The following is a 22,201-nucleotide window of genomic DNA, read 5'->3' as shown; positions in this document are numbered from 1 at the left end:
CCTCATGGTTACGGCCTTGATCTGAAAGGCTACTCACTACCGGCGCCCCTGCCCTGATCCTAAAAAAAACCAACAACTCGGGAGCCACGAGGAGCTCAGCAGCTGAGAGAGATTCAAGGTTATCTAATGCAAGTATCAACACGCTGAAATGGCAATCCCTGGACCACTGGGTGCCCTGAGTGTGAATCATGCAGGTGTGGAAATACATATGTGACTGTTGTCTGTCTGCATGTATACATTGTGTGCACGCACATCTAACATGTCTGTTACACCCACACTTGCATATGAGAGACGCCCCACATGCTCCATGTCTGTCTGCCGGGACCACAGTGGGGGACACATGCTCGCAGGGGTTCCAGCTCTTCTGCTCTTTTGAAGCTTCATCATCTCACACTATACTGCTTCCCAGACTCTGACGTGCAAAATGACCTGGGAGTGCTTGCTAAAATGCGAATTCTGATACGACAGGTCTGGGGTGGGGCCTGAGCCCCTGCATTCCTAACCAGCTCCAGGAGGCACGACACCCCGGGTCAACGGAGCCCCCTCTCACGAGGCCCTGTGCGAGTCACGACATCTCTGCATTCCGTGCGCTTCAGGGAAGTCTGATGGACCGTGAGCAGGCTATGCGAATGTAGCAGGACACACAGACAAAAGCATACCTAAATCCTCGGCATCGTGGGTATCAGATAAGGAAACAACAGCCATCATGTCATTTTACCAAAACCATGTTCTGAAAGTAACTTAGTAACAAGCTTACCTTGAGCTGCTATGAATTTATTCTTCTCTTTGTAACCCTATAAAAATAAAATCAGACATAATTTTTCAGAATCACCTTTGCTGAAAGGATTTTTTTTTTGGTGTTGTTAAAAATGTAATACATATTCATCATGGAGAATCTGGAAAACACAGAAAAAAGTAAGACAACTCACTAGTAATTTCAGAAATAACAAATGCTATTTTTGTATACTCCTCTTTAGTCTTTTTTTCTGTGAATACCTTCCCAGACACACACACGAGCACACACACAGACATATATTTTTAATCAGTTAATATGTACAAATTCTTTTAATTCATATTTTTATGATAATTTTATATTAAATGATCTTTTGTGTGTGTGTGAGGAAGATTAGCCATGAGCTAACATCCATTGCCAATCCTCTTCTTTTGGCTGAGGAAGATTGGTCCCGGGCTAACATCTGTGCCCATCTTCCTCTACTTTATATGGGACTCTGCCACAACATGGCTTGACAAGTGGTGTGTAGGTCCGTACCCGGCATGTGAACCTGCATACCCCTGGCCACCGAAGTGGGGGGCATGAACTTAACTGCTACACAACCAGGCCGGCCCCTAAATGATCTTTTCAGGTTCAATTAAAATGAATTAATAATCCCTTGCAAACGGTTTTACCACAATTCATTTAACTGGTCCCTCCTGTTCTATTTTGTCAGTAGTACAAATAATGCTGTAATGAGCATCCTTGGTGCTCAGCCCTGGTTTTTGAAAATGAATCCCCAGATGCAGATGCTAATTCAAAAGGCCTGGATGCTTTCATGCTCTCCATGCTTGTAGCCAAACTGCCCAGGGAGGTGGTGACAACTGACATTCCTGGCCCAAAGAAGAGAGTGCCCACCGGTCATGATTCACACTCAACCCCCAAGTGGTCCAGGCGTGTGCTCCTCGCTAGGTAGGGGACAGGAGGATGGCAGACTTACATCTATGTATGAAGCATTAATATAGTCTGAACAGGAGGTTCCGTCCCCTTGGCTCAAAATCACCCTGGAATGATCATCTGCAAAAACCAAACAAACCCATGATATTAGAGAAGGGAATCCCATCTTCCAGACATTCCTCTCTTCTACAGTCCTAAATGCTACAAAGGACACAACCAGGTCTTCCACGGCCATCACGTGGGCAGAGAGATGTTCCTTTAAACATTCCCACGAGGCCCCTGGTGTCAGAGGGCGGGAACACATCTGTTTTATGGTACTCTGTATTTTGGCATCGAGCACGGGGCCCAGGGGCCCCATAAAACCTTCAGGAGGATGAGAGAGGTGAGAATTTCAGTGTCCAGGAGTGGGGCCTGCTGAATCATCACTAGAAAGAGGGCAGCAGGATGTGCCAGGACCCTACACTGTGGTGACCATGTTCTCTGAACCCCCAATTGGGCCCCAATATTGACAAGTGAAGGGGCACTTAGGGGAACTTCAGGACAGAAGAGCTGGGGTCCACTCTCCCGGGCTGTCCAGGGAGAGGACCCTTAGACCTGGGGACAGATGCACATTTCGGTCCGGGGTCTGGGACCCCATCCTCATCCTTCAGGTCCGCCCTAGAGCTGGACGGTAAGCAGGACTCACACAGGCCTGGACTCCCCACGATGGGCCACCTGCCCGGAAGATTCCGGCCTGTGGTACAAGCAGTTTTCCAGAGTGGAAGGACTGACCAGGAGGTGCTGTGTGTGTGGTTGTGTGAGTGTGTGAATATGGGGTGTGTGTGTGTGTGTGTGTGTAGTGTGGTGTGTGTGTGTATTTATAGTATGTTTGAGTGTGTGTGGTGAGTGTGTTGTGTGAATTTTCTGTGTGTGTGTGAGTGTATGGGTGTGTGTGTGTGTGTAGTATGGTGTATGTGTGTATGTTTATAGTATGTGTGTGTGTGGTGTGAGTGTGTGAATATGGGGTGTGTGTGTGGTGTGCGTGTGTGTGTTTATAGTATGTGTGTGTGAGTGTGTTGTGTGAATTTTCTCTGCGTGAGTGTATGGTGTGTGTGTGTTTCTGGGGTGTGGTATATGTGTTTGTGTGTTTATAGTGTGTGTGTGTGGTGTGTGAGTGTGTGAATATGGTGTGTGTGTGCATAGTGTGGTGTATGTGTGTGTGTGTTTATAGTATGTGTGAGTGTGTGTGTGAGTTTGTTGTGTGAATTTTCTGTGTGTGTGTGTATGGTGTGTGTGAGGGTGTGGTGTATGCGTGTGTGTTTACAGTATGTGTGTGTGTGAGTTTGTTGTGTGAATTTTCTCTGTGTGTATGTGTATGGTGTGTTTGGGGGTGTGGTGTATGAATGTGTGTTTACAGTATGTGTGAGTGTGTGTGGTGTGTGAGTGTGTTGTGTGAATTTCTCTGTGTGTGTGAGTGTATGGGGTGTGTGTGTGTGTTTATAGTCTGTGTGAGTGTGTGTGTGTTTGTTGTGTGAATTTTCTGTGTGTGTGTGTGGTGTGTGTGAGGGGTGTGGTGTATGTATGTGTGTTTATAGTATGTGTGAGTGTGTGTGAGTTTGTTGTGTGAATTTTCTCTGTGTGTGTGTGTATGGTGTGTGTGGGGTGTACGTGTGTGTGTTTACAGTATGTGTGAGTGTGTGTGGTGTGTGAGTGTGTTGTGTGAATCTTCTCTGTGTGTGTGTATGGTGTGTGTATGTGTGTGGGTGTGTGTGCATGCACCCACATGTTGGGGAGGTTTCAGCCAGGGCCCTATTATGACTTTTGTGGGTCCTTGTCACTTCTGCCTTCATGGACCCCTTTTTCCATAAAAAAGTGTTAAGTATTTTATTTTAGGACTGTGTTAGTAGTTAGTATAAAGATGAATGTAATCCAGGCAAGATTAGGCATATATTTTTTTCTGATTTTAAAAGAAAGTAGATGGTTTCATGGGCCCCTGAGAGTGCTGTGGCCTGGCCCCGGTCTCCACGCTGGTGTACGAGTGTCGGCCTCCCCGAGGAGTAGAAACACGGAGGATGGCCCGACTCGGCCCAGGGCCCGGGGACAGCGCTGCTTCCAGAGGTTATTTATGCTGCACTGGGCACAGAGCTTGGGACATGGTGGGTATCTCATATGTGTTTATTGCATTAATTATTGAATAATTTTATGTCCCTGTCACTTCATTGTCCCATCCTAGTCCCCACAGGACTGAACCTAACTGAGGAGGGTGTGGATCCGGGGCAAAGACCCTGGATATCGGCTGTGTCCCATCCACCCGGAAGGCAGCTGGTGACCTCAGACACCTGTTGTCTGGGCATCATACCACTGGGCCGGATCTATCGTGCTGCTAGCAGAGGACGGGCCAGTGCAGCTCGCAGGGACAGTCACGGCCCACGTGGGGCGGTGAGAGTGTCAAACCCCAAACTTACAGCCTGCGCGAACTTGGCCGTGAGACCCTCCTGCCCAGGGCTGACAACCCTGAGGCAGAAATAGCTCTGGCTGAGCACTCATAAAACGAGTTGAAAATAATTTGGAACAATTTACACTTTGAGGACAGCTATGGAAAGCAGAGGGTAAAAAATAGGCTTCTGGTTAGATTTAGAATCTTGCAGATTCTAAGAGCTTCCTGTCTTTTTATTTTAAAAAGTCACACTTCACTTTCAAAACATTATTTCCAAAATTATCAGCTGTTGGTGTTTTTCCAGAAAAGAGGACGGTTTCTCACCACCAGCCATGGAGCCTTTCCATAGTCCAGCCTCTTGGACACACCAGGCATCTTGACTTCTGTCCTCAGGGCTCCCTAGAGCCACATCCATGACTGGGCTCCCGGCCCAGGGGCATCTCATCAACCTGGTAAATTTACAGCCAGCCTCGGCTGGGGAAGATGGGCAGAGGCAGCGGGAAGATGGGCAGATGGGCTGCTGCTGCTGCTGACCCTAACCCCACCCTGAGTAAGAGCAGGCTCCCTCAGCCCTGGAGTAGGGGGAGCAGGCCCCAGAGCCCCCTGCACAATGTCCCGTGATCCAGCCCACTCCCGTCCTGGGCCCACAGTCGGGCCCGGGCGTCTCCGGCCAGCTGCTTGATTTAATCAGACATGCCTCTGTCTCAGCCTGTGTCTTGCTGATGCCAAATGCCAGATGCCACCCAGCTGGCCATCCCCAGGGCACATCCTGAGTGTCTCCATGCTGCCATTCCATTAACCCAATGTCCCACCAGTGTGAAATGCGTCACGGTCCGGCAGAGGGCCCCGTCCCTGATGACCGCTGGCACCCTCCTTTTCCTCTGGAGCCGTGTTCCTGGGCCAGGCTCACCCTGGGGTGGGGGCGGGGAGAATTTATGGGGGAGGTTGGAAAGTCCTGTTCCGTATCCTGGAGACGTTCATACTTGGCAGAAAGTATGCTACAGAAATTCTGTAGCACAAGCCAGAGAACACAGCTGGGAGAAGATGTGCTGGAGGCAGGCCCTGCTGTTCCAGGGTGGTGACCCTCGAGGGAGGCGGTGCCCCACCTGGGCCATCAATCTGGGAGGATAGGGGGGTGCAGGTAATTCCCACACCTAGCCATTAATTCCACTCTCACTGAGGTCCCACCGAAAATGCTCTTAATTGACAATGTAAATGTTACCTTTAAAGGTAACAGGTTTAGTGATTAAGAGAGAAACATAGATCAGGAACCCAGGACAGTGCTTGGCGCTGAGTAGGTCCTCAACGCGTACGTTCAGCAGATCAATGCATAAATTAAACTAATAATTAAGCTAATTAATTAAACTAATAATAGATACTAATTTCCAAAATCCCGATTTTCATTTGACACAAATTATTCCAAAGATCCCAAACCTCCCGCCACGGTTTTTCTTTCCTTTGAGCTGCTCGAGCCATGTACCTTGCCTCCCCCACTTCTCTGATAACCCACAGCCGATCAGCAGCAAATCCCCCTGACTTAACCTTCACAGTGTGTCCAGAATCTAACGCTGGTCCAAGCCACCCTCACGCTCAGCTGCATGACCGCAGTAGCCTCTGACCCGTGTCCCTGGCCCTCCCTTCGTGCCTCTACAAATATGTGCTGGATGAAACGTATGTGCTTAATTTCTCTAGTTTTAGTTGGATCAGAGGCTCACAGTGGGCTCTGCAAAACCACGTATAAATCCTATGCATGCAAAATGGGAAAGGATTATTTCTATCGAATGCTGAAAATCCAGAGACCAGAAAACCAGTCAGGTGGTTTTCTCTTACCTATGAGCAGATGGACTCGATTCTAATCCTAACAATGCACGAGAGCCTACCTGCTGAAGCCCGTTGCACAGGAGGACCTGTCCCCCGAGAAGGAGAGGTCCCTGGAAGGCGGAGGCCTCAGGTTTAGGATTCAGACCTGAACTTAGTGGATCCCTTCCAGGCTGCCATTCTGTCAGCCTGACGGGCAAAGCCGACAGGAGGGGTCCAGGCTGGACGAAGGATGTCACAGCCCTCTTGGGCCAGCGTTTACAAGGGCAGCTTGGAACTCGGTGGGTTTGTCTTGGCACAGAGACAGGCTGTGAAAGCTGCCCCCAGGACACGGCCCATCCAGCAACGCCCCAGGACAGATCTGTCTGGTCCCGGGCCTGGCCACCTCCCTGGCCCTGCCACATCCCTGGTCCTGCCAACTCCCTGGCACCCACACTCCCCAGCCCATGGCCACCTCTAGCTGTTGGGGTTAAAATCCGGTTGATTCTAAGCCTTCCCACAAAGTTGCCAAAGCCCTAGAGGTTTCTTATTCTGTCACTTCTGTCCTTGGTCCAGGGGCCTTGCTGCTTGTGGCCAAGAGCACTGAGTCTGAGCGGGGGAGATGCCAAGGCCACCAGCAGCCCTAGATTGGGGCTCAGGTTTGGAACCAATAGGAGGTGCCCTGCCAGCCGGTGCAGGTAGCACCCCAAGTGCCTGGGCAGCCCAGGTCCCACAGTGAACACAGGCTTAGCAGCCAGACCCACGACAACACAGGCTGCCCAAGACGTGCGTTGGAAACAGGTGCCTAGACTCCCAGGGGCACCTGCTGAGCCTCTGTGCTAACACAGGGGCCCCAATCTCTGGGCACGGGAACGTCATGCTGCCCGGACAGGCACTGTTACCGGGAGCTGCAAGGGAATGCCGAGTTTAGTCAAAACACCACTGATCAGGAAAAAAAGGAAAATCTTACTGGGAAGGATGTTGGGATATCTGTTTTTTTCTCTGTTTTCTTCTTTGTTGGCCTGTTCAAAAGTTCCTTGTATGTGTCCAGATGGCAATGACTGAAAGAAAATGCAGAATTAGTACTCAACGTGATAAATCCAAACACTGTGTTTGTGTCAGCTTCCCCACTGAGTGCAGGAACTAAGAAAACACGTCTCTGAGCAAACTACCTCCTGTCCATCACCGTCTCTGCTTGAGATGCTGTGCCAAGCACTGGGCAGAGACGTGAAGGAGAAACAGGGCCACCTTCCCTCAGGGCGCCCTATCTAATGGGGTCAACTAAGGTGTGGACAAAATGATGACTCCATAACTGGACCCAAGGCTGCATGAAGGAAGGGACTGGTCGGTGCATTGCCACCAAATCCCAGGGGCCCAGGGGTCGTGGTCCAGAGCCCCGGCACTCACAAATACGACAGAACTCTGACGGGAGATGGAGAAGCAAGGACACGTGTAGGAGGGGTTGGAAAGGGGTACTGTGACTTTGCACTGGGCTGAAGGACGAGCAGAATGATGGGGGACAGGGGGAAAGGACCTTCATATAGTCCTCCCCTTGCTGAAGACTCCAAGTGCGCTCTGTTGACCAGCAGGACAGGCACAGCTGGGGGCTTGTTGAAAATGCAGACCCTCAGCCCCGCCCCAGATCAGCACAGCATTTACCGGGATCCCGGGGGACCTGCATGCACACTGAGTTTGAGAAGCACCGAAAGGACTGCCTGCTTTGTCTGGGATGAGGAAATTGAGGAGTGAGACCAGGACCCTATAACTGATGCTCGTTGCAGTGGGCGTGAGCTCAGGTATCCTGACTTCTGGTTCCTTCCACCACTTGGAGCCCTTCGATTCTTGTTGGCTCCAGCTGTCCTCCTGTGTTTGCTCGCTGCTGGGAGCCCCCTGTGCTCAGGTGAGCTCCCCGCTGCACAGAGTGGGAAAGAGCCTTTTGAACCCCAGATCACATCCTTTAACATTCAGCCTGACCACTGGCTGGACCAGGAGCCACTGGAATTCGAGTAACTAGTGTTAGTATTTATCAGTGTTTATGATGTGCCAGGCACTGTGGGAGGAGCTGGGTCACCTGCCCCAGCCTTCACAGCTCACTTGTTATTAGGTGACACTAGGATCACTCCTGTTTTATAGATGACGAAATTGAACCCCCAGGCAATTGCAGATTTACCCACAGTCACCTGTCTAGCAAGCGGCAAACACTGGGTGGGGGCTCATAGTCTGGCTGGAGCTGGCACCTGGACCATGAGAAGGGCACTCGCTTCTTCAAGTGTGGGGAAAGACAAGGACTTCTGTGTGTACCCTCTAAGTGCCCAGGAGACGGGTAGGCCTCACACCACAGCCTCAAGTCAAAGCCCAGGCCCTGGGCTTGCTCACGCCATGAGTCAGGCCCATCAGACCTGCCGCCCACGGGGGCCCAGAGCCTCCCTTCCTGCGTCGGCGGGCTTCTCCATCACAGACTCAGCTCCGGCCAATGGGTGCCTTCTTTCCTCTGCTTTGGGGCCACCAAACCCAACGAGCACAGGCAAAGGCTCTGCCACAGCTAGTGTGGAGGCGAGCCTGGTGAGTGCCCTGGCAAGGCTGACGGGCAGTTCTCTGCCAGACCAGAACCTTCTCAGCCTGGAGTTCTTGATTCTCCATGAGAGCTGTCTTAACACTGATCTCCTTGAGCTAACCTAAACATGAAATTGGTGGTAACATTCTAAAGCCTTCTCTTTTTCCACACTCAAAGGTTTTTTGACTTCAGTCCTGAAAATAAAAATGAGGCATGATACAGTAGTGGTGGATACATGACCTCATGCATTTTTTAAAACCCCAAACCCACAGAATGTACAACACTGGAACCCTAACTCCGGACTTGAGTTAATAATAACTTGTCAATGTTGGTTCATCAATTGTAACAAATGCAGCACACGAATGCAAGATGCTAATAATCCAGGAAACGTGTGCAGGGAGAGATGGGAGTCCATGAAAACTCTGTACTTTCTGTGTAATTTTCCTGTAAACCTAAAACTGCTCTAAAAAATAAAGTCTATTAAAAATAGTAAATTAAAAAGAAAAAAACCTCCCTCTTCCTCGGAAGGTGAGGTGCAGCAGTGTGGTGGGTTGAGTGGCTGGAGGGGTCTGAGTGCCGAGGATGGACATCCCCGCATGGCCCTGGCAGCTTCTCGAGATCTGGAATATGGAGATGCCAGAGCCACTCGGCTCTGTGGGCTGCGTAGAGGGTCACTCAGGAATGAGAGCCGCAAAATACTCTGTGCCTCCGACACAGATCCCGTATGCAAGCACACAGAATAACCGCCTGCATGGGGTCAGCCCAGCACTCTCTCCCACCGTCAGTCTACCCGGGGACTCACACTGCTGAGCTGCTCAGAAGGCACAGGGTTGATGGGAGAGCATCTGGGGAGGGGACTGCCTAGCTGGGTCACCCCTGCAGTGCCACGTAGCCGTGCACTTAGTAATTGGTGGATAAATACCCTGTGATTGGTTGCCTGATTACGTAAATTGGCTGAAGAAGGTTTGTTTGTTTGTCTGCGGTGAGATTTCATTTCAATGAACCCACACCTGAGCCTTGCTCCTTCCCTTCCCCTCTTCACAGTGCTGGGCAGGTGGCAGCAAAATTCAAAAAACAGACAAGGAGCCAGGTGTGGGCAGTTTCAGCAAGCTCCAGGGGATGGTTCTGGTTTGTGTATTGTGCTGGTTTGTCCATTGTGACCTCTCCTGGTGACACCTCCTCTGTGCCTTTCTGTGACATTTATGACTGGGTTGGGCCCAGGCCCTGGGCTTGAGGTAACCTGCTGGGACAGAGGCTGGGAAGATCCCGCTGGAGAGGGGATTCTTCTTTGCCCAAATGGCACTCATTTGCAGGGACCGAATCAGGGGCCTGGGGACAGACTTTTCTAAGACAGTGTTCTACCACTGCGAGGTGGAGACTTTGAGAACAGACACTCACAGACGCCCTGCTAAAGGACAGCAGCTCCAGACACCTCTCGGGCAGACACTGGGTGAAGCTGGGCGCCGACCTTACCCCTGCACATGTCTTGACAATCTGTGGGGGCGGGGAGAGCCCTTACTTCACAGATGAGGAAACTGAGGCAGAGGTAAGTTGCCTGAGCCCTCCAGGCTGGCAGGGTGGACCTGGGACAGGTGCTCCAGCAGGCTGCCTCCAGCATTCACGCCTCGATCATCCCACGGAACTGACCCCGGCCCCAAACCTTCTTTATCTCGTCAAGTTCACCTCAGCTTTGATCGGCAATACACAAACGTCCAAACTCACTTGGATTGACTGCTTTGAGACTCATCTGTCTCCCTTTCACAGTTCTGGGAGAGGAGCTCAGGGTGGTGGGCGAGAAAAGAGAAAAAAGAGGAGTGAGGGCCCATCTCAAGTGTGTCCATCTGCGGGGCCAACAGTGGGCTGGTCCTGGCAGCTCCGAGGCTCTTAGAAAGAGGGATGCCCCAAGGGGGTGACTTAGGACACAGCTGCCCCTCACTTGAGAGAGAAACAAACTGGGGTCCAGAGAGTAACCAGCAGCTTGCCCAGGGTGCCCTGGAGCTAGGACCAGGCACAATTCTCCTTGATTAGAGCCCACTGCTCTCCCTACACCCTACCGGCCCTTCACAGAGCCGAGGGACTCCAGCGGGCAGCTGGGAAGGCGGGGCAGGGGTGAGGAGAGTGAGGCTCTTGCGCTGGGTGCGAAATTGAAAGAGGTACCCCCAAAACTCAGGAATAAAATAATACTCAAATGCAACATTTAAAAAATCAGAATTAATGCAAAAAATCCACAATGACCAAAATCTCAAACTTTTCGATAACAGCAGGATCAAGAACAGTGGTGACAAGACATGCTGGAGCCTGGGGCCACAGGAAAAAGCAGTCAGAGCGACCCTGTCTTTACTTACCATTGTGGTATTTTGTTCAGCATGGATTGCTCGCATTAATTTTGATATTTTTAAAAACTTTTTTTTTTTTGTGAGGAAGATCAGCCCTAACATCCATGCCCATCTTCCTCCACTTTATGTGGGATGCCGCCACAGCATGGCCTGACAAGTGGTGCATCAGTGCGCGCCCGGGATCCCAACCCGGGCTGCCAGCAGCGGAGCACGAGCACTTAACGGCTAAGCCACGGGGCTGGCCCCAATTTTGATATTTTTAAATGTTGCCTTAAAATATTAGTTACCCTGACGACTGAGTGTTTTGGGGTCCCCTTAAATTTTGCGCCTGGAGCCAGTGCCTCATCTGCCTGACCCTATTCCCGGCCCTGCTCCATGGGAGCTGCCCTCTCTTTTGAGACGGTGGCAGAGCCAGCAGTTCTGACTCAGAGCTCTCTGTCAGCAAGGCCACTGTCTCCACACAGAGAAACACAAGTGCAAAGGGAAACAGGACAAGAGGAAGGGGATAAAGTCTTGTCACTGCAAACTTGAATTGTTAGTTTGAAAATGGAGAATTAGCTTCTCTTATCAGGCTGAGAGATTACAAAATAATACTGCTTGGAGCTGTCTTTCAATATGACCTAATTTCTCAAAAAAGGGGACACATTTGGAAACAATTAAAAAGGAAGCTAGGTAAAGGCAGATGAGACTTGTGCTAAGCAAAAAAAAGCGCCATCACCTTCTGTGCCCTTATAGGTTGTTTCTGTGCGAAAAGTCACGTGTCTGCAGCAGGATACACGCCATATTTAGATATAACAATTGCACAACACTTTGCTGTTTACAAAGTCCATTGTCTGAGCCTCACTTTTGAGCTGTGAGGTCATGAAGACAGGCCCACTCCCCAGCCCCCTGGACAGAAGGTTGAAGTCAGCTTCCAGGAGGTTGACTGACGGGCCAGGGCCCGGGAGCAACAGGCAGGGCAGGACCAGTCAGCTCTCCTGCTGGAAACCCCTCTTCCCAGCTCAACACTCAGCACACGGCCGTGTACGAAATGAGGAAGATGCGTAAAACAAAACCCAAAACACGATCAGGGATAAACACTGAACAGCAAAATCCAAGACCACACTTCCCAGTGTCTGTCTATCCGTTTGTCTTCCTATCCATCCATACATCTGTCTGTCCGTCTGTCTGTCCGTCTGTCTATCTATCTATCTATCTATCTATCTATCTATCTATCTATCTATCTATCAGATTCACAATTCACAAGACATTAAATGAAAAATTAACACACGGGGTGATGTCATTAATGTACATTTGCATCTTTTGTTTCGAGTTAAGAGAACTGGTTTGCTACTATGGGGACTGTACCAGCTGGTTAAATCTGTCTTAGCTGTTGCCATTGCTAAGTTCATGGAGGTAATTCATCCCAAAGAGGAGGAGCAGGATGAACACCAGCTGAGACCCGTGCTTACAGTGACCCAGCAGACACCAAAGGGCTGTTGGAGGCAGAGCTGGTGTCCCTCAAGGAAGTCCCCACAACCGTTTAACTGATGTTGTGATGGTGGCTCAGAAGAGGGATATTTCCCACTCCAGTTAGATGCTCCAGCTCTCAGACGCCTATAAAAGGATGGTTTGGGGTTCCATTGCTTTCAAGAAGAAATTGTCATACTGTGGTCTGCTCAGGCCCTGGTCCTCCATGTTACTGAGACAATGGCGTTTCTGTCACCCTTGATTTTAGAGCACGGCACTCAGTGTTTGAGCTGGAATGAGGCTTCATGAACGTCTAACTCAACCATCTCACCTTATAAATGAGGAATGAGTGTTAGTGAAGGGGCATTGCAGTGGAAACCAGGTTTCCTTGGACCTCCATTTTTGGCACAGTGCCCTAATTGATGCAAGAGTTCTAAATCTTTGGGATACTTATCCCAAAATATAACATTATGTTTCCCAGTTCTCTACCACATGACAAGAAGACCAAAGGGACCTCCCCACACTCACATTGAACTCTTCGCGGAACCTCTTGCAGTCATCTGCTGAACGGACACGGATCTCCTCCTCCAGGTGCCCCACGGGGATGGGAAAGTACTTCTTGGGCCCGGAGGGGGACCTGCTGAGAAGCAGCACTCTTTGCTGCTCTGTAGGATCAAAAGAAACACGGGGGCCATTTAGCCATATTCCAGGATAGGTGATTCATATAACCGGACTGATTGACAACATTTCTGGAGAAAGGACACAGCTGGAGGGGACGACATTCCTCTCAGATCATGTAGCCCGGGGCCAAGTGGGGCCCTGAGCAACCAAATGCCAAGGTCGGTTTCCCAAAACACACTCATGTCATGGTAAGCGATGGGCGTCGCTCTGGCGGTGTTACCTGCTCTCGCCAAACATAGATGCCTCATCTTCCCAGCTCACTCACCCACCCACCCACCTTTCCTTCCCTTCCCTCCAGCCCCTCCTCCTTCCATAAGGGATTTAGGCAGCTTCACACTCCAGCTTTGGAAAGAGAGAAGAGTAATTATACACTTCTGGGTGCAAGTTGAGAACACCGGGAATCGGTCAGGATATGAGTCTCCCTCAGTCTTGTCTTCTTTGTAACAAATAGTCCTGGTTACTCAAACCCCATAAGCTCCAAGAGAAATAAGTAAAACTATCCTTGTTTTTTTTGGTGGGGGGGTGGGGGGCCAGGGAGGCATTGAACATGAGAAGGGCGGGCTACAAGCAAGTTCTGGGACAAACTGCTTCCACAAATTCAGAGCGAGACAAAAAAAGAAATCACTGGCATGTGCTTCTCTTCCCGGGGAATGAGCCGATATTCTTGAAAAGGTCAACATGATAACTTTGCTGTCACACTGGCAAAAGGGCCTGTCCCCACCTGCAGAGCTGTTCTGAAGCCCAGGGGCTCACTCCTTCAAGAGACAGACGCATCAGAATGAGCGTGGCTGGGCCTCACCGGCCACACCCTCTTCCCTCCCATTCAGGCTGTTGAAACGTGCAGGGCAGGGCGGGGGAGGGCAGGAAGGTGGCACTGGAGGCCACATGATCATCCAACAAGGGTCGCCAGTCCCCTAAGCTCTGCAAAACGGTTGTCCTGCGGCTCGACAGCCTCAGTCCTGTGCTGCTGATACTCATTTTATTTGTTCAGGGTCGGTTTTGCAATTCTGTTTGAAATCTGACAGCACCTTTATTCCCCCAAACCACGGCACGACCAGGTAGCAAGCCAACTAGAGGAAGCTGTAGTCACTGGTGTGAACCAATATGTTTAAAAGCCTCTGCCTCACACACCTTTCTCAGCCATCTCGACACGTGGAGAGAAAACCAGTGCCTTTATAAGCAGCATAACTGAACTTAGAACCTAAAATGCCCCCAACTGACTCAGATCCTCCCTAAATATTGAATATGTGAGTAGACCAGTTCTCCTCTCAGCTCGATCCTAAAACACTGCAGATTTCGGGGGGCCCTTTAGAGCACCGAGGTTATGAACCAGACTGTCTCACCTTCGAGTGATTTTAAAGACGTACTAAAAAATGTTATGTGAAAACCCTGTAAAAACGACAGGATATGAACAGTGTCTCCAAAAAAGCCACAAACTGAAAGGTCTCAGCATCTGTTTCACACCAGAGAGCAAATGAGAAAAGTTTTGAAATGGTGACATTCTCCAGTTATAAATGACAGCATCGCACCAGGTAAAGCAAGATGGAAGCCCCAATGCTGAACGAGCTGAACACTGAAACGTTAGAGGAGGACAGCTCGGTGTGAGTTAGGAAAGAGCACAGCCTCCCAGCCCCCGGCCCCGAGGCTTCTGTACCTTGTTCTTCCAGGATCCCGTTGGGCATCTTCTTGTCGTTGGCGCTGACCACTGCTTTCCTCTGCTTCCTGAACCTTAGAGACACGGACTTGTTAGGCTTCAGCACAGGAAGGTTTCCAAGAGCCCAGAGCCCCTGAACAGTGATACCCACCAGGTGAGCCGGGAGAAGCTACCCCTGTTGCTCATGGCTGAGCCGTGCCGGCCGCCTGCCTCCCTCAGCCCTGCCGCCCGCCCGCCCGTCCTCTGCCGCCCCAGCCCACACCCTGAAGTCACAGCCTCGTGGGTGCTCATTTCCTCATTCGAGCTGGTTGGGGCAAGTCAGCGGGCGGACACTCCTACCTGAAGAAGTAGGCGGCTAGGAGCAGAAACAGCAGGGAGAGCAGCAGAGGCAGCAGCAGCCAGGCCAGCTGGGGCTGGGCCGCCCGCGGGTCCGGAGGGCCTGGGGGGCAGAACCGGATCCCCGTCAGGACACGAGGCACGAGGCAAGGACTTGATGGCGGGCGGGGAAAGTGGGTTCTGGGCAAGGAAAGATTCCCAACACCAGTCTGTGCTTTACAGTTTGCAAATGAGTTCCCCTTTCATCCCATCAGCCCTTCTTCTTGGACATTAGAACCCCACTTTACAGTTTTCAAATTAGTCCCCCCCTCTATCCCATTAGCCCTTCTTCCTGGACACCAACAGCTCACTTTACAGTTTACAAAGTAGTCTTCCCTCCATCAGTCCTTCTTCCCCCATGCCAAAGCCACACTTTACAGTTGCAAAGTAGTCCGTTCCTTCTCCCCTGACACCAGAACTGAACTTTACAGTTTATAAAGCCCCTCCTTCATCAGCCTTTCTTCCTGGGCACTAGCACCCCAGTTTACAGTGTGTAAAGCAGTCCACTGTCCTGGTCCATTGTACCGACAAGGGCCCCGCCACTTAACAAACGAGCAGTGTTGACACCGAGAAGGAAACCGGGCTGAGGAGCCAGGGACCTGACTTGTCCAAGGTCCCCTGGCGAGGGGCAGTGAAGGCACCACAGGGAGCCCCCCAGACACTTGTGTGGCCTGTTTCCCTGGTTCCCAGGGTGCCTGCCTCTCCCCCTAATGGGGAGGTGGAGGAGGGTGAAGATGCAGACACCCCACTGCTCTGTCCAGGACAGCGGGGAGCTCCCAGGGCCTCCGGCTGGGGAGAGGCCTGTGGCCACACCACGACCCGGCCTCCCAGACCCGCAAGCTCCTGACGCCGCCTGCCCAGAGGAAGGCTGGTCACCAGGCGCCACCCTCGCTCTTCCTCCATCTGTCTTCACCCTCCAGGTTGACCTTCCTCACCCACAGGGTCCCACATTCCTGGATCCAGTGCAGCTCCCTTGCAGCTGCCGAGGACCTGCCCCGTAAGCCCAAATTCTGAGGGGCTCTGGTGCCCTGGCTGCCACTCTCACACCCCACTCCCTCCCCCCACATTCTGACTTAGCTCCTGCCTCTCCAGACTGCCATGCTGCCCCCTCCTCACCAAAATGTCCCCACTCCCCAAGGAGCACCTCAAAGGCCCCTTCCTCCAGGAAGACCACTCGGCTCCCCTTATGTGGATCCCAGAGGGGCTCTGTATGCGAAGCACAGACCCACTCCCCTGAAGTGAACAGGCCCCATGAGCGACTGCCTTCGCTCGGGTTCAGTGGAAGCCCCTTGAAGGCAACAACTTGGCTTCCATTGCTTTGAGTTCACAAAAACACCAAGCTGGGCCCCTGAGCCCAGTGGGGGCTCCGCAGCCCTGCAGTCTCCCTCGCACACCTCCCCCACCCGTGTATTCTCAAGGTCGTAACCTGCATCTCATCCCCTAGGTTGTAAGCTCCCTGGGAGCAGGTCATTCGTCTACCTCCCTGGCCTCACGTTGACTCTGGCACCCAGTAAGGGCTCAATGCATGTATTTCTAATAAATGATTTGAGTCACTCGAGTGACTACTAGATGTAGAAGTGCACTGATGGACAGTTGGTCTGTGATGAGGAGGTGGCCCTGCCATGGTAACCTAGTGAACCTACGAAAGACCTTCGTTCCAGGCTGCACCAATGCCTCCCCCATCTGGCTAGTGATGCTCACAGGCCAAAGTGCAGGGCAAGGCCAGGGTGGCACCAGGCTGAACCGCTAAGAGCATCTGCCCCAGTCCTTCCGTTTGGGCCCCACCTGCTGCAGAGCTCTCCCAGGAGCCGACCCGGCCTGAGGCTTCCACACCTGCAGCTCCACGGAGCACCCCTCCCCACTCAGCCAGGCCCTTGGAGCAAACTCAAGCCCAGGCTGATGGGGGAGATGCCTGACACCAAGGGGCAGAGCTGGGCCCAGCCCTAGAGAGGGCCTGGGTGCTCCACAGCCCCGGGGACCGGCTCCATCCCTGCCTGGCCAAGTGCAGCCACAGACCGTGGGTGGGTGCCCTTCTCCTCTCCCGGGGCGTCGCCCTGTGGAGCTCCCCACTTCTGCATTTGCACAGAGGTCAGGCTGCCTGGCTCAGCTTCTACCTTGGCAGTGACAGACTGGCCAGGTCACGGGTCCAAGGGCTGGGTGGACCTGGCTGGAGCTTTGGTGGGGGACCTGGACCACAGACAGCCCATCCCTGGGGGCCTTGTCAGAGGGCTTCAGGGTCCAGCCTCCATGCTCACGCTGCCTGGAGTAAAGGCTGCAGTTACAACGTGGACAATTCCATAGCACACCCTGGAGGATCGGGGCTGAATGACCCAAGGACCAGAGAGAGGGGTGTGCACATGGGCAGAAGTGACAGATCACAGGGGCAAATGGGCTCCCCTGCTGGGTGTTTCTGCCATTTGTCAGCAGCTGCCTCTCTTCTGGAGGGCAGAGGTCAGCTGGGAACAGCTGGGAGCTGGCAGGCCTCGTGGGGGCCTGAGGAAGTGGGGAGTCCACGCCCTGTCTACAGGGTGCCTCTTCTTGGCCCCAGCCCGTTGGGGCCAAGCAGAGGGTGGGTCCAGAGTGCCTAGTTCTTCCAATTCTCCAGAAGAAGAAATTTGTATTTTTATGTAAAAACTATCTGATTTTTAAATACTGGTAAGTAATTCAACCTAAATACAATTTTGAAAAACGCTATGGGCCAGAAAGAACCCCTGCAGGCTGGGCTGTGTGCCCTGGGCACTGATGTGTTCTGGACAAGGGTCAGGGTGACAACTAAGAAGAAATTGTGGGGTCACTTTCTATTTCCATAGCATGTGCATGTGGCTCAGACTGGGCAGGGCAGAGGGAGCCTCTCCCAGTGGTAAGTACCCAGACCGTCAACTTTGAGCAGCCTTCTCCCCCAATTCTACCCAGCTGACGCTCCAAGTCAAATGTGTATGGATATTTGTGCAAACTGTGTGCACACGCACACCTAAGAAGTATGTATGGGTGTGCACGTTTGCTCATATAGAATCTGGTCCCGGAAATGGAAACTCATAGGCTTGAGTGTGAGTTCTGACCTTAAGCCAGGCATCTGCACACCTAAATCTGGGCAGATGCCTGCGGTGCTGGAAGGCCCTGCGAAGCTGGTAGGGGCAGCCGGCGGGTGGGGAAGGCCCCTTGGTTCCTGCCTTCGCCCTGGAGAGCTCCACATGAGGCCCTGCTGAGTGACCCTCTCTGGGGTTCCCCCTTTGTAGTAAGGGCACTAGACAATGTCCATCCAACAGGGACACGCTCTGCCCTTGGGGCAGGGGTGGGAGTGGAGAGAAGGAAAGAAGATGGGGGATGCAGAGAGAGCAGCTGTGTCCTGGGGGAGCTCCCTGTGGTCCCTGGAGGACCCTGCTGCTCACGGGCAGAGGGCACTGGACCAGGGGGCCTATCTCTGTGTGCTCCTGCCCTCTACCTCCCCTCTACCTCATACATTGTGCTGGGTTCTAGTCTATTCAAGCAATACAGGGATCCAGGCCTGCTGCAACCTGTTCAACCAAACACAAAATAAAGAGTCCAGGTGCACGAGCCATCTCGTTCTCTTTCCCAGAGTATGCAGGGTTAAACATGGGAATGGTCTTCCCTGGCGTTTTTCTACACACTTACATTCATAAATCGACAGGCTGGGTAAATAACTGGAATTCCACTACTCTCTCACCGCATCTCAGCCTCCATGGAGTGATGTGCCCATCACAGTGAGATGTGCTGTTATGTTATGAACCACTAACAAAGAAAAGAGCGATGCTAATTGTAATTGTGACACACCATCAATTTTAAGGCACCCAACAATATAGCAACGTTAAATCTGAAAAAAACAAACAAACAAAAACACATGAAATACGCTATCTGGGCAGCTCCGTGACTTGCCTTTCTCCTCCGGTCGCCCATTTTGGAGAGTTTCCCCAGCAGCACACGGGAGCCTCTTCATTTTGTTTAACGGCTGCTTGGACTTTCACTTTTTGGATAAACCAAGATTTGGATGGACATTTAGGTTGTTTGCAACGTTTTTGCTATTGCCTACGATTTCGCATTTTGTGTGTCTCTCCCTCTCTCAGTTTATCTCGCAGGTGTTGCTGTAGGACAGCTCTTGGAAGTGGACCTTCTGCATCAGTGTGCACACATACGAAACTGCCGTGGAAACTGCCAAAACACCACCTCCAAGTTCGCAGCTTCCACTCTCACCTCGAGGGTGCAACAGAGCCTATTTCTCCTGGATAGCAGCAATCCTTGTAATGTTTGTCGGTCTGATAAGTAAAATAATACCATTTCAACTTGCATTTCCCTAATTTCTAGAGAGTGAAGCATCTTTTCATGATTAACGGAACATAATTAATTAGATATTTGTATTTTGCCTGGTCATATTCTTTACTATTTTCCTACTGTGTGGTCTTTTTCTAATTAATTTTCAGGATTCTTCGTATAACACGGACAATAACATTTTGTTATACAATTTGTCAATATTTACCTTCAACTCCTTGTCTAAAAGAATGCCTATTGATGATTCTTTAATACACTTTGTTCAATGAGCAAATGAAACGATTTCCAGTTATTTTGGCATACTGCGGCAAGGTGCTGTTATCACAAATGATACTTCACCCTCCTTTTAGGGAACAGACGAAATTTCAAAGGGCACTTTACACAGGGTTAGGTTCCCCTCCAGAATTCTAGGCCTAAGGAGCCCTAACTGAGGCCTTGAAGTGGAGCCGGCCTGTATTTCCCTCTCTGACGTGTGACCAGCCGCTGCTGCCAAGCCGGTGAAGGCCACCCCCAGAAGCCACAAAGAGGTGTGAATTTCACATTCGTTCTGGTGGGCTCGAGACCTCACAACAGCCCCTCTTTCTGAAAGGAGCACCTGACACCCACAGCAATGTTATTAACCAATCATTTTATATTCAAGGCAACTGCAGAGGCCGAGGGGTGGAGAGCGAGCCACCCCGATGGTGCCCACCGTGCCGTCTGCGGAGCATCCACATAGCTCCGGTGTCTCTTCCCTACTTTGGGGCAAACGATGCTCTGCCCGGTTGAATTTTTTTGCTAAGTGTTCTTGCAGGTGTTGGGCATCGGGCCAGCAGAGGCCAGCTCCTCTCTGCCCGGCACAGGGACGCACTGTCCTCAGGGCAGGTCTGGAGGCTCCCAGGTCGCACTACACTGCAATGACCCGACACCCCAGAGGACCAGCTGGGAAGGAGGCAGCATGACAATGCGGTTTCTGTTTGCTAGGGGCTCCTGTCTTTCTTTTGTTGTGGTTTCTGGATTTCTCCAGGTTTCAATGCGAGGAGATGTTGCTCATTGCAAAAGATGGGCAGGCACCTGGAACTCCTCCCCTAGCTGGAGGGCTTGCGTCAGCGACAGAGCCTCACTTCTCCCTCCTCGTGGGGCCAAGTGTGCATCTGTAGGACGCTGTCCAGGGTTAGGAAATCGTGTGAAGTCCTTGAGCTGGGTGGGCATTGAACCGCTGACCCTGGCCCAAACAGTACCAACTCTAATCACCTCGTCAACTTTTTTCCTGGAGGGAAGTTGATAATTTTTGTTTTCCCGAAGTCTTATGATGACCAAGTGTGATGCTTAATCTTATGTGTCAACTTGACTGGGCCACGGGGTGCCCAGATATTTGATCAAACATTATTCTGGATGTTTCTATGAGAGTGCTTTTTGGATGAGATTCGACATTTTTTTTTCTTTTTTTTTGTGAGGAAGATCAGCCCCGAGCTAACATCCATGCTAATCCTCCTCTTTTTGCTGAGGAAGACCGGCCCTGAGCTAATATCTATTGCCAATCCTCCTCCTTTCTTTTTCCCCAACGCCCCAGTAGATAGTTGTATGTCATAGTCGCACATCCTTCTAGTTGCTGTACCTGGGATGCGGCCTCAGCATGGCCAGAGAAGCGGTGCATCAGTGCGTGCCCAGGATCCAAACCCGGGCTGCCAGTAGCGGAGTGTGCGCACTTAACCGCTAAGCCACGGGGCTGGCCCTGAGATTCAACATTTAAATCAATGGTCTGAGAAAAGCAGATTGCTCTCCCACTGTGGGTGGGCCTCATCCAATCAGCTGATGGCCTGAATACAACAAAAAGGCTGAGCCTCCTGTAAGTGGGAATTCTTCGTGCTTGATTGCCTTCCAACTGGGACACTGTTCTTCCTGGTTCTACAGTAGCCTGCCAGCCTTCCCACTCAAACTGCGACACTGGCCCAGCAGATTTTGGACTTGCCAGCCTACACAATTGTGTGAGCCAATTCCTCTTAATAAATATAAATATAAATACAGATATAAATATAAGTATATATCTCATTGATTCTGTTTCTCTGGAGAACCCTGACCAATATACCAAGTGATCAGAGAAGTTCCTGGGTTTTACGTTTGGGTGTCTTAGGCGATGGAGGGGAAGGGGATGGAGCAGGTGTGTGGGGACTGGCAACAGGCTCCAGTGCAGAGTGAGGGGACTGGCCCTTGCTGGTTGCAGGCTCCTGTTAACCCTGCCAAGAAAAAGAGCCGGCAGCCACAGACAGGCTGGAAGTCTACCAGGGAGGCATCGAGGTTGCCCAGGAAACATATATCAGCTCCTCGGGGACCCTGAACTCACCTGGTTGGGCCTCTCTCTGTGTTGGGCACCTGTCCATGAAGGAGATACCAATGGGGACTGAAGAGCCAACTCTCTGTGCAGTAAGAGATTGGCTGGTGACACACTCTCCTGCTAACAACAGTAACGACCAACACTGATGAGCCTTCTACGCCCCAGCGTGATTATCTCCTTTAATCCTCACAGCACTGCCAAAAAGTAGGTACTATTATCACCTCCATATACAAATGGGGACATTGAGGCACAAAGGGGTTCAGTAACTTACTCAAGGTCACTCAGCATTAACTGGTGGAGCTAGAATTGAAGACAGGTGGTGCCAATCAAGAGCACTGGTGCTCTCGTCTCTTCGCCTCCCTCTCTTCCTCCTCTTTCCTTCAACTTGGCATAGTATTTCTTTTATTGGAGTAAAATTTGCATAGTATAAAACACACCCATTTCAAGCATGCAATTCAATGATTTTTAGTAAATTCACAGAGTTGTGCAACCATTACCACAATCCAATTTCAGAACATTTCCATCAACCCAGTAAGATCCCTCCAGCCTATCTGTGGTCCCTTCCTGCCCACCCCCAGCCCCAGTCAACCGCTAATATACTTCTTCCCCTCGTCGATTTGCCTATTCCGGGAATTTCATATAAATGGAACCATATGACAGGTGGTCTTTTGT

The 22,201-nt window shown here is 51.3% G+C and overlaps 1 protein-coding gene across 7 annotated transcripts in view; it reads right to left on the bottom strand.

Moving 5' to 3' along the window:
• The window catches only part of PTPRE (protein tyrosine phosphatase receptor type E), a 172,743-nt gene that overhangs the window by 22,899 nt on the left and 127,643 nt on the right, over positions 1-22,201 (bottom strand). For 5 of the 7 annotated variants that reach the window (XM_087432857.1, XM_004438868.3, XM_087432853.1 and 2 more), the window contains exons 4-9: positions 14,896-14,995; positions 14,557-14,630; positions 12,750-12,886; positions 6,853-6,943; positions 1,713-1,789; positions 758-794 (exon numbers count right to left, since the gene is read on the bottom strand). In XM_087432857.1, the coding sequence (XP_087288983.1) occupies positions 758-794; positions 1,713-1,789; positions 6,853-6,943; positions 12,750-12,886; positions 14,557-14,630; positions 14,896-14,995 (516 nt within the window). Of the gene's footprint in view, positions 1-757; positions 795-1,712; positions 1,790-6,852; positions 6,944-12,749; positions 12,887-14,556; positions 14,631-14,707; positions 14,787-14,895; positions 14,996-22,201 lie in introns of those variants that run through there. The other 2 variants (XM_087432856.1, XM_004438870.3) reach the window with 1 other exon arrangement.

The sequence above is a fragment of the Ceratotherium simum genome, chromosome 6 (assembly GCF_057802395.1).
Source record: "Ceratotherium simum simum isolate JZ-2026a chromosome 6, ASM5780239v1, whole genome shotgun sequence".
NCBI lineage: Eukaryota > Metazoa > Chordata > Mammalia > Perissodactyla > Rhinocerotidae > Ceratotherium > Ceratotherium simum.
This window is presented reverse-complemented; position numbering and strand designations above follow the sequence as displayed.